This window comes from Anomaloglossus baeobatrachus, chromosome 2 (assembly GCF_048569485.1).
Source record: "Anomaloglossus baeobatrachus isolate aAnoBae1 chromosome 2, aAnoBae1.hap1, whole genome shotgun sequence".
Classification (NCBI taxonomy): Eukaryota; Metazoa; Chordata; class Amphibia; order Anura; family Aromobatidae; genus Anomaloglossus; species Anomaloglossus baeobatrachus.
In genome coordinates, this window is record NC_134354.1 from 14,729,983 (window position 1) to 14,746,676 (window position 16,694).

General features: G+C 48.0%; 1 protein-coding gene across 2 annotated transcripts in view; it reads right to left on the reverse strand.

Annotated features, from left to right (window-relative positions):
- Nucleotides 1–16,694, reverse strand: part of LSAMP (limbic system associated membrane protein) — a 984,979-nt gene that overhangs the window by 540,708 nt on the left and 427,577 nt on the right. For both annotated transcript variants that reach the window (XM_075334897.1, XM_075334898.1), the window contains exon 2: nucleotides 11,587–11,819. In XM_075334897.1, coding sequence (XP_075191012.1) covers nucleotides 11,587–11,819 — 233 coding nt within the window. The remainder of the gene's footprint in view (nucleotides 1–11,586; nucleotides 11,820–16,694) is intronic.

A 16,694-nucleotide genomic window follows, 5' to 3' on the forward strand; every position in this document is an offset into this window, starting at 1 on the left:
GCGTCGCTCACATCAGCGGTATTTTGCCGGAAAGCCGGATTCGGCACAAATGCATTTCAGTTCCATTCATTTACAATGGAATCGTGGTAAGATGTGGTCACATGCGGTCGCGTGCATCACGATTCCATAGGAAATTAATGGAGCTGAAACGCATTTGTGCCGGATCCGGCTGTAAAGCCTGCCTGGATCCACAGACTCAGACGGGCTGTAATGGACAGGCTAGAGGGAAACCACTCACCAAGCAGGACCCCCAGAACCCTGAAACTCTTTAACCCCTATAAAGGGGTTTGGAATTACACAGGGCCCTAGAGATCACTACTTGTGGAAGGCTGCAGTCCGATGAGAGTAGTCGTCAGGCAGGGTCAAACCAGGAATTGTGGACCAGGGACAGAATCGGCAGGCAAAGACGTAATCAGAAAACAAGCAGAGGTCAAATCCGGATCAGGCAGCGAGGTACATAAACAGCAGCAGGAGGGTGGTCAGGAAACAAGCAGAAGTCAGAACACAGGAATCACAAAACAGAATAGGGCGGATCAAGAGCCAGGAAATCAGAACTATCTCTGGCAGTGGTCAGCAGACAGGAGGGGAACTAAGAAGGGTGCGGTGTCTTCCCATTGGTTGTAGCAATGATGGTACTTCAACTGGAAGACACACGCCACCTACAGTCAGCCAGTGGTACTGCAGATCCCAAGGAAACCTAGCACAGTGGATGAGGGGAGCCTGTGCCCACCAGCGCCGCTGGCATAGACTCCTCTCCCATCACCAACACTATCCACGGCAGGGACACGGCGTTGCCTGGTGATCGAAGTAGAAGTCGCTGGAGCGGGCTCCGGTGGGGACGTAATACCGACTTTATGGCAAAATACCGCTGATGTGAGCAAGGCCTTATGCTATACAAGTTCTGGATGCAAGCAGTCAGCTTGCACTCATCTGAAGAAACATTGTTGTTCTTTGCTGAACTTCCTCCCGAGTCATCTGTAGATAAATTGCTCATGTGCTTTTCCCCTGTGTGTGCTCCCTGTGTTTTCTTTAGTGCTTAGTGGGGTTGACTAAGTGCTCAGCCCACCCATTGCCTACCTAGGGCCTAGTTCTGGGGTTAGCCTAGGGTCAAATATCCTGCTCGGTGCATAGGTGCAGAACCTATCTAGGGCGGTGAAGGACCCCAGGAACCAGTGGTAGGTTTGGTCAGACGTCACCCTCTCCCCCTTCCCTAGACACAGGGTTTTCTTTCCTTTCCCTTTCGCCATTCGTTTGGTATTTCCAATATCATCACAGCCAATATACCCAATATTATCACAGTAAATTTGATCAATATTATCACAGCCAGAGCTCAGCTCTAGGGTCAGCCAGGGTCAGGTATCTTGGTTGGCGCATTGGTGCTGAACCTATCTAGGGTGGTCAGGAGAGCCAGGAGCCAGCAGTAGCTTTGGTCCATCCTCCCCTTCCCTAGACACAGGATTTCCTTTCCCTTCCCTTTCACCAATTGCTTGGTACTTCCAATATCATCACAGCCAATTTGATCAATATTATCACAGCCGGGGTTAAGTTTTAGGGTCAGTCTAGGGTCAGGTATCCGGCTCGGAACATAGGTGTGGACCTCATCTAGAGTAGTGAGAAAAGCCAGGGCCAGTGGTAGGTTTGGTCAGTGGTCACCATCTCCCCCTTCCCTAGACACAGGGTTTCCTTTCCCTTTCGCCATTTGCTTGGTGTTTCCAATATCATCACTGTTAATGTGACTAATATCAACACAACCAATTTGATCAATATTATCACAGCAAGAACCTAGTTTTATGGTCAGTTTTAGGGTCAGGTATCCTCCTCGGCGCATAGGTGTGGAACCTATCTAGGGTGGTGAGGGACCTCAGGGACCAGTTTTATGGTCAGTCTAGGGTCAGGTATCCTCCTCGGCGCATAGGTGTGGAACCTATCTAGGGTGGTGAGGGACCTCAGGGACCAGTTTTATGGTCAGTCTAGGGTCAGGTATCCTCCTCGGCGCATAGGTGTGGAACCTATCTAGGGTGGTGAGGGACCTCAGGGACCAGTTTTATGGTCAGTCTAGGGTTAGGTATCCTCCTCGGCGCATAGGTGTGGAACCTATCTAGGGTGGTGAGGGACCTCAGGGACCAGTTTTATGGTCAGTCTAGGGTCAGGTATCCTGCTCGGCGCATAGGTGTGGAACCTATCTAGGGTGGTGAGGGACCTCAGGGACCAGTTTTATGGTCAGTCTAGGGTCAGGTATCCTGCTCGGCGCATAGGTGTGGAACCTATCTAGGGTGGTGAGGGACCTCAGGGATCAGTTTTATGGTCAGTCTAGGGTCAGGTATCCTGCTCGGCGCATAGGTGTGGAACCTATCTAGGGTGGTGAGGGAAGCCAGGGGCCAGTGGTAGGTTCGATCAGGGATCATCATGTCCTCTTTCCCTAGACACAGGGTTTTCTTTCTGTTCCCTTTCGCCATTCACTTGGTACTTCCAATATCATCACTGCCAATATCAACACAGCCAATTTGATCATTACCATCACAGCTAAGGCCTAGTTTTAGGGTCAGCCTAGGGTGGTGAGGGAAGCCAGGGACCAGTGGTAGGTTTTGCTAGGGATCATCATGTCCCCTTTCCCTAGACACAGGGTTTTCTTTCTGTTCCCTTTCACCATTCACTTTTTACTTCCAATATCATCACTGCCAATATCAACACAGCCAATTTGATCACTACCATCACAGCTAAGGCCTAGTTTTAGGGTCAGCCTAGGGTGGTGAGGGAAGCCAGGGACCAGTGGTAGGTTTTATTAGGGATCATCATGTCCCCTTTCCCTAGACAAAGAGATTCCTTTCAATCCCCTTTCGAAAGTCACTTGGTACTTTCAATATCACAAGAGCCAATGTTACCAATCCCACTGCGGTTTTCAAAACTTTGAAAATTTTTTGCATTTTGGGTAAATGCCCTAAGCACGAATCCCTCTCATCCATAAATTCAGCACCGAAACTCTGTGCGTGAACCTTTGGGTGTCCCTTCAGAACGAGCGCCCCCTATAAATCAATTTCCGCCCTCTCTGGATGATAAAAGAGCGATGTGGATCTAATGCCGGCCCGGTGAAGCCCACAGCGTGGTCACTTTCAGATAGTCGAACGCGGTTGAGTTTAAAGAGAAATAAATTAGACGGGTTTGGTAAGAGCCTTGACAAAACCGAGAAGTGAAAAGAGCCTCGTTGGCATCAAATTAATCAGGCGGCCGCCCCGCTCCTCGCCCGACTCACACATCATTAAAATATTTCCTGTTTCTGATCTCCTCATCCTTACAAACATGAAACAGAAGTGATATACGGTATAATATGAGCGAGCGTGCGCGGGAAACATAATGCCGGCCGGCCACGAGTGCCATACACCACACGGGAGTTTAATTAGGCCAGCGGGCTCGACTTTTATGTGAGAACTAATGAAAATGGGATGATCTGAAGGTTTCTGGGGAAAATAATTATCAGTCTTTTTTTATTATTATTATTTCATGGAAGCTTAAGTAAAGTTCTCATTTCATGAAGGTTTCTTTTTTTTTTCCAGCGGTAAATTAATTGAATGGCAGCAGATTTAATAATAAGCGATGTGTCTGATCTGGTGAGGGAGCGAGGCACACAGGTGGATATCAATCCGGCGCGCCTCTCTTCCGCAGATTTGTATTCAGATAACTTTTTGTAGGAGGAATGCACCAACGCCGTGACAAAACGGGGTATATCCCTGGGCACAATACAACAGAGCGACCCATTGCCATTCAGGAACTGAAAAAGGTCAATGAAGCTCCCTACCATATCCCATATAGTGTGCCACGGTTTGGCAAAGCTATTTATATTCCAGTGAGTTGGCCAAAGATGAAGAGTAGACGAACGAGGAAGCATTGTGTCACGGGGTTCCTAAACTGGCCCTCAGACTCGAAGACTTTGCGCTGTCCCTTATCTCAGAGGTAGGCTTGATAGTAGCCAGGTCCGAGCCCCCAGCGTGACCCTGATTCCTGTCAACCCTGGGAGCAAGCCAGAAACCCAATAACAAAACCCCACAGAAAAGACACGAACAAGAAAGAACGAAACCTCGTACACACTACCCTCAAACACAAAGGAGAGACTATATGTGTACAGGGGAATAAAGAAAAGGGTAGGAAATAAATTCACAACCGGGGAATGTTCACATCATGCAGAAAAGCAACTGTAGTTCACCATGAACGTAGATAACCACTGAGACCGGGATCACTGGAGCTATGCTGAAGCTATATTCGGCAATTTCCTACTACACTCCCCAACCTTAAGTAGGGAGAGACCAGCTGTGGATGGTAATCAGCAACCCAGTTCTCAAAACAGTTGCACACTGCTCCAAATAGGATTAACTCCTGCACGGCTGGGAGCAGTGAAACAACTCAGCCCATGCCCAGCAGAGCTGAACACTTAAGAGAGACCTGGTTGCCTGTCAGACTCTGCAATGTGAACAGAGTCCGACACCGTAGTAGTAATCCCCGTGTGACTTTGTCTGTCCAGGACTGGAAGTAACACAAGAAAAAACCATTTGCATGGCTATCTTCCTTTTCCAATATAGAAATAAATAAGGTATGAAAAAGCTTTCAGTATGTGTCCCAGCAGACGGCTACTGGTCTTCCATATCTCCTTCCAGTGCTAAACCATGTGGTGATAAGTGTGAGACAAGGGAAAGCGCATAGTGTAAGATGTCTGAAAAGACACCACATGTTTGCAATAGACAACTGACGTCACTACACTGTCCACAAGTAGAATATGGACGTCACCACCACAAGCCTGACACTTACATTACCAACGTGTGTGAAGTAGACCACTGACATCATCAAGCTGGCCAAAAATAGATAGAGGACATCATCACATTGGCTTAATGTAGACCATTGAGATTACTAAGATGACCTCAAACAGACCACTGACATCACCATGCTTGCGAAAGTAGACTAATAACAATATTACGTTGGCCACAAGTTCACCACTGCCATCGCCATTCTGGCCAAAGTAGATTTATGACATCACTCAGTAGACCGCTGACATCGCTCCGCTGGCCACAAGTAGACCACTTACATCACTTCATTGGCTACAAGTAGACCACTGACATGACTCCGGTGACCCAAGCAGACCACTGACATTACTTCGCTGGCCACAAGTATACTACTGACATCATTCCTCTGGTGAAAAGTAGACCACTGACATGACTTCAGTGGCCACAAGTAGACCACTAACATCACTCCACTGGCCACAAGTAGACCACTGACATCACTCTATTGGCCCAAGTAGACCATTAACATCACTCCACTGGCCACAAGTAGATCACTGACATCACTCCGGTGGCCCAAGTATACCACTGACATCACTCCACTGGCCACAAGTAGACAACTAACATCACTCCGTTGGCCCAAGTAGACCACTAACATCACTCCACTGGCCACAAGTAGATCACTGACATCACTATGCTGGCCACAAGTAGACCACTGGCATCGCTAGGGTGGCCACATGTAGACCACTGCCATCGCTCTGCTGGCCACAAGTAGATCACTGACATCACTCCGCTGGCCACAAGTAGACCACTGACATCATCAAGCTGGCCAAAAATAGATAGAGGACATCATCACATTGGCCTAATGTAGACCATTGAGATTACTAAGATGACCTCAAACAGACCACTGACATCACCATGCTTGTGAAAGTAGACTAATAACAATATTACGTTGGCCACAAGTTCACCACTGCCATCGCCATTCTGGCCAAAGTAGATTTATGACATCACTCAGTAGACCGCTGACATCGCTCCGCTGGCCACAAGTAGACCACTTACATCACTTCATTGGCTACAAGTAGACCACTGACATGACTCCGGTGACCCAAGCAGACCACTGACATTACTTCGCTGGCCATAAGTATACTACTGACATCATTCCTCTGGTGAAAAGTAGACCACTGACATGACTTCAGTGGCCACAAGTAGACCACTGACATCACTCCACTGGCCACAAGTAGACCACTGACATCACTCTATTGGCCCAAGTAGACCATTAACATCACTCCACTGGCCACAAGTAGATCACTGACATCACTCCGGTGGCCCAAGTATACCACTGACATCACTCCACTGGCCACAAGTAGACAACTAACATCACTCCTTTGGCCCAAGTAGACCACTAACATCACTCCACTGGCCACAAGTAGATCACTGACATCACTATGCTGGCCACAAGTAGACCACTGGCATCGCTAGGCTGGCCACATGTAGACCACTGCCATCGCTCTGCTGGCCACAAGTAGATCACTGACATCACTCCGCTGGCCACAATTAGACCACTGACATCACTCTGCTGGCCACAAGTAGACCACTGACATCATCAAGCTGGCTAAAAATAGATAGAGGACATCATCACATTGGCCTAATGTAGACCATTGAGATTACTAAGATGACCTCAAACAGACCACTGACATCACCATGCTTGTGAAAGTAGACTAATAACAATATTACGTTGGCCACAAGTTCACCACTGCCATCGCCATTCTGGCCAAAGTAGATTTATGACATCACTCAGTAGACCGCTGACATCGCTCCGCTGGCCACAAGTAGACCACTTACATCACTCCGTTGGCCCAAGTAGACCACTAACATCACTCCACTGGCCACAAGTAGATCACTGACATCACTATGCTGGCCACATGTAGACCACTGCCATCGCTCTGCTGGCCACAAGTAGATCACTGACATCACTCCGCTGGCCACAAGTAGATCACTGACATCACTCCGCTGGCCACAAGTAGACCACTGACATCACTCTGCTGGCCACAAGTAGATCACTGGCATCACTCCGCTGGCCACAAGTAGATCACTGGCATCACTCCGCTGGCCACAAGTAGATCACTGGCATCACTCCGCTGGCCACAAGTAGATCACTGACATCACTCTGCTGGCCACAAGTAGACCACTGGCATCACTATGCTGGCCACAAGTAGACCACTGACATCCCCCCTGGATAGAATTACACCACTCAGTGGAAGCTGTGCTGACCCTGGTTATGTAGGGTGAGTTGGGGCCCATTTGGTTTTTTCAGCCATGCCTGAGTCTTCCAATATATTTGGTCCTGGTTCAAATCCTTTCTTTAACTTGACAATGTCTGAATTTATCAAGCTGTCCGGCTCACATCGCATTCCCCTCCTTTGCCGTCACCACAGATGACTTTTCAATATACATTGTTCTTAGGTAATCACCGGCAGGGGCTCAGTCGCGGCTCTTATGAATCCATCTCAAGCCTTGAAATATGACCGAGTGCCACCGCGTTACCTTGAAATAATAATGATAATAATTCATTCTCGTACAGAGGAGCCAGTGAACTCAATTCTGTGCCGGAGACCTTCAAGGCCCCGGTGAGAGGTGGTTCTCAGCCAATTTGTGCAATGCTTAAAAAAATAATAATAATAATAATATAAGAATAACCTGATGCTTGGATTTTTAGAGGTTTCCTTTTTTGCTTCTATTTTCGATGTTATATTTGAGACTGCTTAAGAAAATTAATTTAGGGTGTCACGATCACCACCGGGGAATGGTACGGAGGCGAGCTGAAGTGAACCTACTGGACCACAGGGAGACCCCGGGCCTACCCTAATGTGGACCCTCAGGACAGGGGCGGACACAGGAGCAGGCGGGTCAGAGTCTCAAGTGCACCAAGGGACCACCAGTGTGGCTCAAGGCTGAAAGCACAGGCAAGATGGACAGGCAGAGTCTCTCTAGCACTAGCAGGGCAGGATGGACAGGCGGTGTCCAGGTACAGGCAGGACGGACAAGCGGTGTCCAGGTACAGGCAGGACAGACAGGCGGTGTCCAGGTACAGGCAGGACGGACAGGCAGAGTTCAGGTACTGGCAGGACGGACAGGCGGAGTCCAAGTGTGATGACATGGACACCCAATGCCTAGTACAGGCAGGACGGACAGGTAGAGTCCAGGTACAGGCATTTTGGACAGGCAGACTCAAGGTACAGGCAGGACAGACAGGCAGAGTCCAAATACAGGCAGGACGGACAGGCAGAGTCCAGGTACAGGCAGGACAGACAAGCGGTGTCCAGGCACAGCCAGCACGGACAGGATGGACAGGCGGTGTCCAGGTACAGGCAGGACGGACAGGCAGAGTTCAGGTACAGGCAGGACGGACAGGCAGAGTCCAGGTACAGGCAGGATGGACAGGCAGAGTCCAGGTACAGGCATTTTGGACAGGCAGACTCAAGGTACAGGCAGGACGGACAGGCAGAGTCCAGATACAGGCAGGACGGACAGGTAGAGTCCAGGTACAGGCAGGATGGACAGGCAAAATGTCTAGCTCCAACATGGCAGGACGGGACTGGAGCCAGGTACGGGCAAGGACAGGACTGGAACCAGGCACCCAACAGTGCGGAACGGGCTGATAAACAGGTACAGGAAAGACAGGAATGGGACCAGGCACCCAACAAGGCGGACCGGGCTGATAAACAGGTACAGGAAAGACAGGAATGGGATCAGGCACCCAACAAGGTGGACCGGGCTGGTAACCAGGTACAGGAAAGACAGGAATGGGACCAGGCACCCAACAAGGCGGACCAGGCTGATAAACAGGTACAGGAAAGACAGGAATGGGACCAGGCACCCAACAAGGCGGACCGGGCTGATAAACAGGTACAGGAAAGACAGGAATGGGACCAGGCACCCAACAAGGCGGACCGGGCTGATAAACAGGTACAGGAAAGACAGGAATGGGACCAGGCACCCAACAAGGCGGACCGGACTGATAAACAGGTACAGGAAAGACAGGAATGGGACCAGGCACCCAACAAGGCGGACCGGGCTGATAACAGGTACAGGAAAGACAGGAATGGGATCAGGCACCCAACAAGGCGGACCGGGCTGGAAACCAGGTATAAGCATGACAGGCTGGATCCAGATGACAACAGGTAGGACGAGCTGGGATCAGGTACAGGACAGGACAAGACGGGAACAGATAGACAGGGTGACCTGACAACTGACTGGACAAAACACACTGACTAAACTGAGGTGTTGACCAGGCACCTCCCCTAGTGGGAGTTTGCCCTAAATACCCAGCGATAGGCTGAGAGGCACTTTCTAGGCACACTTGCCCTTTACGAGAGGAGCAATGGCACGCGCTCACTCCCTAGGAACATTCCTAGAGGTACTGTGACGAGCGCACAGACTTTGGGAGGTGGGGGGAAGGAGGAAGCCATGTGGAGGAGCAAGCAGGGACGCCGGGCAGCATGGAAGGAGCTGGTGATGGTGGTGTGTGACAGTGCATCCCTGCAGGAGAGGAGAGGCTGGGATGCAGCATTAGATAGGGTCATTAGCGCTCCATACTGCTTAGGGACTTTTCAAACAGCACACCAAGTGGCCAAAAGTGATATTACAAGTAATAATATTTATTATTTCAGTTCCTTATATTTATTTTACTTACTTCTCTAGAATCATCATGGTCCACAGACATCACCACTGCTGTTTCCATTGGGGCTCACAATCTACATTCCCTATCAGTATGTTTTTGACCACCCTCTTTATTTTATGACCTGTCCAATTGACGAGTCAGAAAATTCATCTGTCACCAATCAGCCCCTTTTAATGCAAAACATTGTAATTATTTGATGAATTATCGTAAAATATTCATATTACAAGACCTAAATACATCAGTCCGGCCGGATAATGTGACATTTAAAGGCTTCCCCCGAGAGATGATAAATGAGATTGTCGTATTCGGAGAGTCAGATTCCATTACGGTTACAATTTAGGGCGAAACGTAACTTTTCTCCGTGCGATTATTATTATAAACATGAGAGGACCGCGGCCGGCCAGAAAGTTTCCGCTGAAAGTCTTTTTTGTTCATCTCTGGCCCATTAAATATTAATCCCGAATCAGCAGATTACATTTTAGATTAGATTAAATTTCATTTCAATTTGATCCGTGGCGAAGAAAGAATCACCGGGGTTTTATTATGAAAGCTAAAGGGAAAGAAAGAAGCCTAAAAAGTTACAATACAGATTATCCGAGCACAAGACCCGCGTAATAAATGTAGATGGAGATTCGATACTTTAGGCTAATGATACGACGCGTTCCTAAAGGACAAATGCCCGGTGGAGCGTCCATGTGAAAATATTTGGGCCAAACCAGTTCTTCTCTTCTAAAACTTCCAAACTGATGATTTATCTATTTGAACATTGAAGGAACATTTTCTTTTTTGATGATTAATGGATTAATTGGCTCTGTCCATGGTTGATTTTCTGGTTGGAGGTGTTGGGCAACCACCACTTTTTGGTCAGGGATGTTATTATGAAGGTCATGAGTTAAATGGCCAGCAGGTCCTAATGACAGTTTTTGGTGGCTCATTGGCCAGGTCCTGGTGTGTGCAAATTATAACTTCAAGGACTTGGAGACCTTGGAGACACATGAACCAGTTCCAAATACATATTGGTACCTGGGTGTCCTAAGGATTTATTCACAAACCTTGGAGACACATGGACCAGTTCCCGATACATCTTGGCCCCTGAGTGTCCTAAAGATATAATCACAGACCTTGAATCACATGGACCAGTTCCAGATGTATCTTGACCCCTGGGTGTCCTACAGATTCAATCACAGACCTTGGAGACACATGGACCAGTTCCAGATGCATCTTAGCCCCTGGGTGTCCTAAATATTTAATCACAGACCTTGGAGACACGTGAACCAGTTCCAGATGCATCTTGGTCCCTGAATGTCCTAAGGATTCAATCAGAGACCTTGGAGACACATGGACCAGTTCCAGATGCATTTTGGCCCATGGGTGTCGTAAGTATTTATTCACAGGCCTTAGGGACACGTGGACCAATTCCAGATGCATCTTGGCCCCTGAATGTCCAAAGGATTTAATCCCATACCTTGGAGACACATGGACCAGTTCCAGATGCATCTTGGCCCCTGGGTGTCCTAAGGATTCAATCACAGACCTTGGAGATGCATGGACCAGTTCCAGAGGCATCCAGGCCCCTGGGAATCCTAAGGATTTATTCACAGATCTTGGAGACACATGGACCAGTTCCAGATGCATCTTGGCCCCTGGGTGCCCTAAGATTTTAATCACAGACCTTGGAGAGACATGGATCAGTTCCAGATGCATCTTGGCCCCTGGGTATCCTAAGGGTTTATTCACAGACCTTGGAGACACCTTGATCAGTTCCGGGTGGCTATTGTCCCCTGGGTGTCCTAAGTATTTAATCACAGACCTTGGGACACATGAACCAGTTCCAGATGCATCTTGGCCCCTGGGTATCCTAAGGATCTATTCACAAACCTTGGAGGCACATGGACCAGTTCCAGATGCATCTTGGCCCCTGGGTATCCTAAGGATCTATTCACAAACCTTGGAGGCACATGGACCAGTTCCAGATGCATCTTAGTCCTGACAGCTTCCAGAAGCTTGGGCTGTAGAAGACACCAAAGAGCAGAGATCCCGAAGAAGTTGCACTTTTTGTAATTCAATTATTAAGGCCGAGAACAATTTTCAGCCTGTTTATGACCAAAGATGAACACACAGAACAATGAAGCTGGCCCTTACCTTGGACGATCAGATGAACCTGGTTTGTCCTGGTGTGATGTTGTGTCTGCACTGAGCAGATGTAAGGTCCCTCATCATAGACGTCCACTTTCTGGATGCGGAGACTGTATTCGAGAACGCTTCTCTTGTCCAGTTCTATCCGAGGGTCAAGAGACCATTTGTCCTGTCCAGCAAAAATAATGCCTGAGCGGTTCAACCATGCCACTTTGGAGCTCTTGTCTTCTATGAAACATCTGGAGGAAAAATAAAAACAAGAAATATTGAAATGTGACGTCAAAAGGCCATATATAAAAAATAAACTAACCATTATATCCTTCAAATCTTAAACTAATTCTCACTTTTTCCTTACATTACTGGGACTCAAAGAAAAGACTTGGAGTCTGGAAGGCAGAAACGCTATCAGTGAGCCACAGGTTGCACGGTTTTAAGTCACTTTCCTCTACCTAAAATCCTCAATCTCTCTTTTTTTTCAGCATAATGTAGTGATATATACAGTATACACAGATGTATCTTGAAATACAAGGTTACTAAAGAATAATGGCGCAAAAACAATTACAATAGCGACTTTTATGCAATTCTAAATCCAAGAAGAGTCCGAAAACTTAACTTTTACAGATATAAAGTAAAGATGGGAATGAGTTAATTGATTTGATACAAATCAAATTTGTGTCTAATTTTACGGAATTCTCTGATCAAGAATAGACAATTCAATTTGCACAAACGTCACGGAGTGTCATGGCGGTGTCGGCCTCTATTCACATTGTAGATTCTGACACTCCGCTCCATGGTTTCTCTGGTGTCTGGGATCAACACAGGCAGACTCGGGCATCGACCTGCTGTGTGCTAATTCATAGGCAGATTAGTGGGAGTTAATCTCTTCTAGTTTGTTTGATAGGTTCCTTTGATCACATGTGGTGCAAGAACAATCACATCTGTTCCCCTCCTATTTATGCTGGTTGAATCTTTCCACCCATGCCAGCTATAGCTTGTTCTATGTTGCCTTGTGAGGTGTGGTGTCCCAGACTTTCTGGAGATAGTTATGCCTACTGCTTGCAGCGGCTGTGGAAGTTTGTGGAAGTTGGTTTGTAGCTTCCTTCCCCTCCTGTGTTTCCTCCTGAATCTCTTCCACCCATGCCAGGGATAGCTTGTTCTATGTTGGCTTGTTTGGTGTGGTGTCCCAGACTCTCTAGTAACAATTGTTCTATTTGCTTGCTGCGGTTGTGGAGTTTCCCCCTGTAGGTTTGTAGCTTCCTTCCTTCTCTTGTGTTTCCTGTGTTTCCTCCTGAATCTCTTATTGTCCTTACCTATGTATTTGACAGAGTTTTGGTTTTCCCCTGTCTGTCTTTATCTGTGACATTCATAGCACTCCTGTCCCGTCCCTCTCTGGGTGAGAGAGAATTAGATCAGAACTAGTCAGGAACATGGCCAGGAAGGAGACTCAGGCCTCTCCACCATTAGGGGTATCCCTGAGATTAAGGATAGCATTAGGTCCCCTAGCTTGAGGAACAGCTTAGGGACCCCAGTTCCCCGGTATCCTAGAGTCATCGTGACAAAAGTACAATGTAGAAGATTGTATCACCCAAAGAAGAACCTCGGGTTCAGCCATTCGGGCTTTTCCATAATGCAATTCAGCATGGCAAGAAACAGCCAAGCAGCAAGAACTATAGTCTGTATAAAAGCCAAGGCAGGGAATGCAGCTGCCAAGAGAAACAATGGAACCAGTGATTCCCAGTAGACTCCCATGCTGCTACTTGGTGGGCGTGACGTTGTGTGCCGGAGGTAAGTGCCCTGTATTTGGTGGCTCTTTGGTCAGGTCCAGATGTGTGCGGGCTACCTGTATACCTACTGTGGGCGTGACGTTGTGTGCCGGAGGTAAGTGCCCGGTATTTGGTGGCTCCAGATGTGTGCGGGCTACCTGTATACCTACTGTGTATCATCTATCCAACATTTAACTCCTCCATAGAGTATTTGAATTAGTCGGGTTCAGCTATTTTCCTAAAATTCGACACAAATTCGATTGACATCTAATCGATTGGCTCGTCTCTAGAGATATCATGTAATCAACGCTGACACTTTATATTAGCTGCCGTGAATAACATCGCTATAATTGCAGGAAAATCACTTACAAAGGACCAAAAGCTGCAGAATACAAAGCCACTCCGCCAGCCGCTGCAGCGCGCGGATGTTCTCCGCAGGATGCACTTAGCGCATCACTCCCAGTGTCCGCCATTGATGGACGGCACATAATTATATGGACGCAGTGACTAGACAATATAGGACACCACAGCCATTACAGAGGGAGTCGTCTAGACTCGCGGTCCTGTCTGATGGACACGTGTTGTTTCTATACATATCACATTAAGATAAAATGGTTATTTTATTACGTTAACTCATCTCCTGCCCTGAGCCGAGGCTGCAAATCACTGATAATTTTCCATTGTGCGTCCGACAGCAAATTATCTGCAACATCATAAGTTGGTTACAGTCAAGTGCGCTGTTGTGACATCACCAGAGGCGTCATACAGGTAACTGACTGTCAGCAGTGGTGACATCACCAGAGGCGTCATACAGGTAACTGACTGTCAGCAGTGGTGACATCACCAGAGGCATCATACAGGTAACTGACTGTCTGCAGTGGTGACATCACCAGAGGCATCATACAGGTAACTGACTGTCTGCAGTGGTGACATCACCAGAGGCATCATACAGGTAACTGACTGTCAGCAGTGGTGACATCACCAGAGGCGTCATACAGGTAACTGACTGTCAGCAGTGGTGACATCACCAGAGGCGTCATACAGGTAACTGACTGTCTGCAGTGGTGACATCACCAGAGGCGTCATACAGGTAACTGACTGTCTGCAGTGGTGACATCACCAGAGGCATCATACAGGTAACTGACTGTCAGCAGTGGTGACATCACCAGAGGCATCATACAGGTAACTGACTGTCAGCAGTGGTGACATCACCAGAGGCGTCATACAGGTAACTGACTGTCAGCAGTGGTGACATCACCAGAGGCGTCATACAGGTAACTGACTGTCTGCAGTGGTGACATCACCAGAGGCATCATACAGGTAACTGACTGTCTGCAGTGGTGACATCACCAGAGCCATCATACAGGTAACTGACTGTCTGCAGTGGTGACATCACCAGAGGCATCATACAGGTAACTGACTGTCTGCAGTGGTGACATCACCAGAGGCATCATACAGGTAACTGACTGTCTGCAGTGGTGACATCACCAGAGGCATCATACAGGTAACTGACTGTCTGCAGTGGTGACATCACCAGAGGCATCATACAGGTAACTGACTGTCAGCAGTGGTGACATCACTAGAGGCATCATACAGGTAACTGACTGTCTGCAGTGGTGACATCACCAGAGGCATCATACAGGTAACTGACTGTCAGCAGTGGCGACATCACCAGAGCCATCATACAGGTAACTGACTGTCAGCAGTGGCGACATCACCAGAGCCATCATACAGGTAACTGACTGTCTGCAGTGGTGAGATCACCAGAGCCATCATACAGGTAACTGACTGTCTGCAGTGGTGACATCACCAGAGCCATCACACAGGTAACTGACTGTCAGCAGTGGCGACATCACCAGAGCCATCATACAGGTAACTGACTGTCAGCAGCGGTGACATCACCAGAAGCATCATATATGACATATGAAGAGTTCTGTCAAGTAATGTGACATCATAACTAGTAAAGGGCCTCAGTCACTGCCGACCATATCTCTCCATTACTGGTGGACTGATACAGGGATTAAGAATTCTCTAGAAAACCATGAATAAGGAGGTCGAGATCCAGCACCGATGATATCAAGGCCCTGACAAATGGTTTATTGGTCCTAACAGAAGGCTTGGAGGATGTAATAGAAGGAGTAGGACCTAACAGAGGAGGAGTATGATCTGATTTAATAGATGGGACCCAACAAGGGGGTGTAAGAGCTAAGAAGCGAGTTAAAGGAAGTAACAAAAGGGTTGAAGGGACTGAGAGAAGTGATGTAAGAACTGTCAAAAGGGGTTTAAGACTGTAGAAAAAGGGATTAGGAATTAACAGAAGGGATGTCGGACCTAAGAGAGTGCATATATGTTCTACAACGGATGTAGGACCTAACAGAAGGGATATAGGACCTAATAAAACCGCAGGATCTAACAGAAAAGGTGTAGGACCTACCAGAAGGGGTGTAGGACCTACCAGAAAGGGTGTAGGAACTAACAGAAGGGATATACAACCTAACAGAAAAGGTGTAGGACCTTACAGAAGGGGTGTAGGACCCAAAAGAAAGGGTGTAGGACCTAATAAAACCGTAGGACCTAACAAAAGGGGTGTAGGACCTAACAGAAGGAATATAGGACCTAATAAAAGGGTAGGACCTAACAGAAAAGGTGTAGGACCTAACAGAAGGGGTGTAGGACCTAACAAAAGGGTTGACTTAACAGAAAAGGTGTAGGACCTACCAGAAGGGATATAGGACCTAATAAAACCGTAGGATCTAACACAAGAGGTGTAGGACCCAACAGAAGGAGTGTAGGACCTAACCAAAGGGATATATGTGGCGTCCCTGAGGCTTCAGTCGCCACGGAGTATTGCACCTTATTGTAGGTGTGATATTCACCTCATGTAAGGAGGGGGTTAATCACCGGTGTTCCACACTCACACTTTACATAAAGCTTAGGGGCCGTCTCTCTGGGAGCTGTGCTAGGGTAGGCAGGGGGTTGGCCATTATGAAGCAAGGGAATTCTCCGGTCACTAGGACGGCCACCTGGGGGGTGGATTCCACTTGGGGTAGAAATAAGAGCAAACTCACACAATCACGAGTCAGTCTATCTGGGACACCAGTTCTGGGACACGACACCACTTGCTTCTCTCTTCACAGGGCCTGGGGCTGGGGGTGCCACCGCTCAGCCCAGGTGCCTCACAACTACAAGGACCACTCTGACAAGGGACTTTCTTCATCTTTCCAACACTGGTGACTTCTAACTTACCCGGAGTTGGCGGAGCCCATCACAGCGGGTGACCAGTACTAACCGGGCGAGCGGCATAGCACAAAGAGTGAGTAAAGACACCTGGAACCGCAGCCATAGACTCTG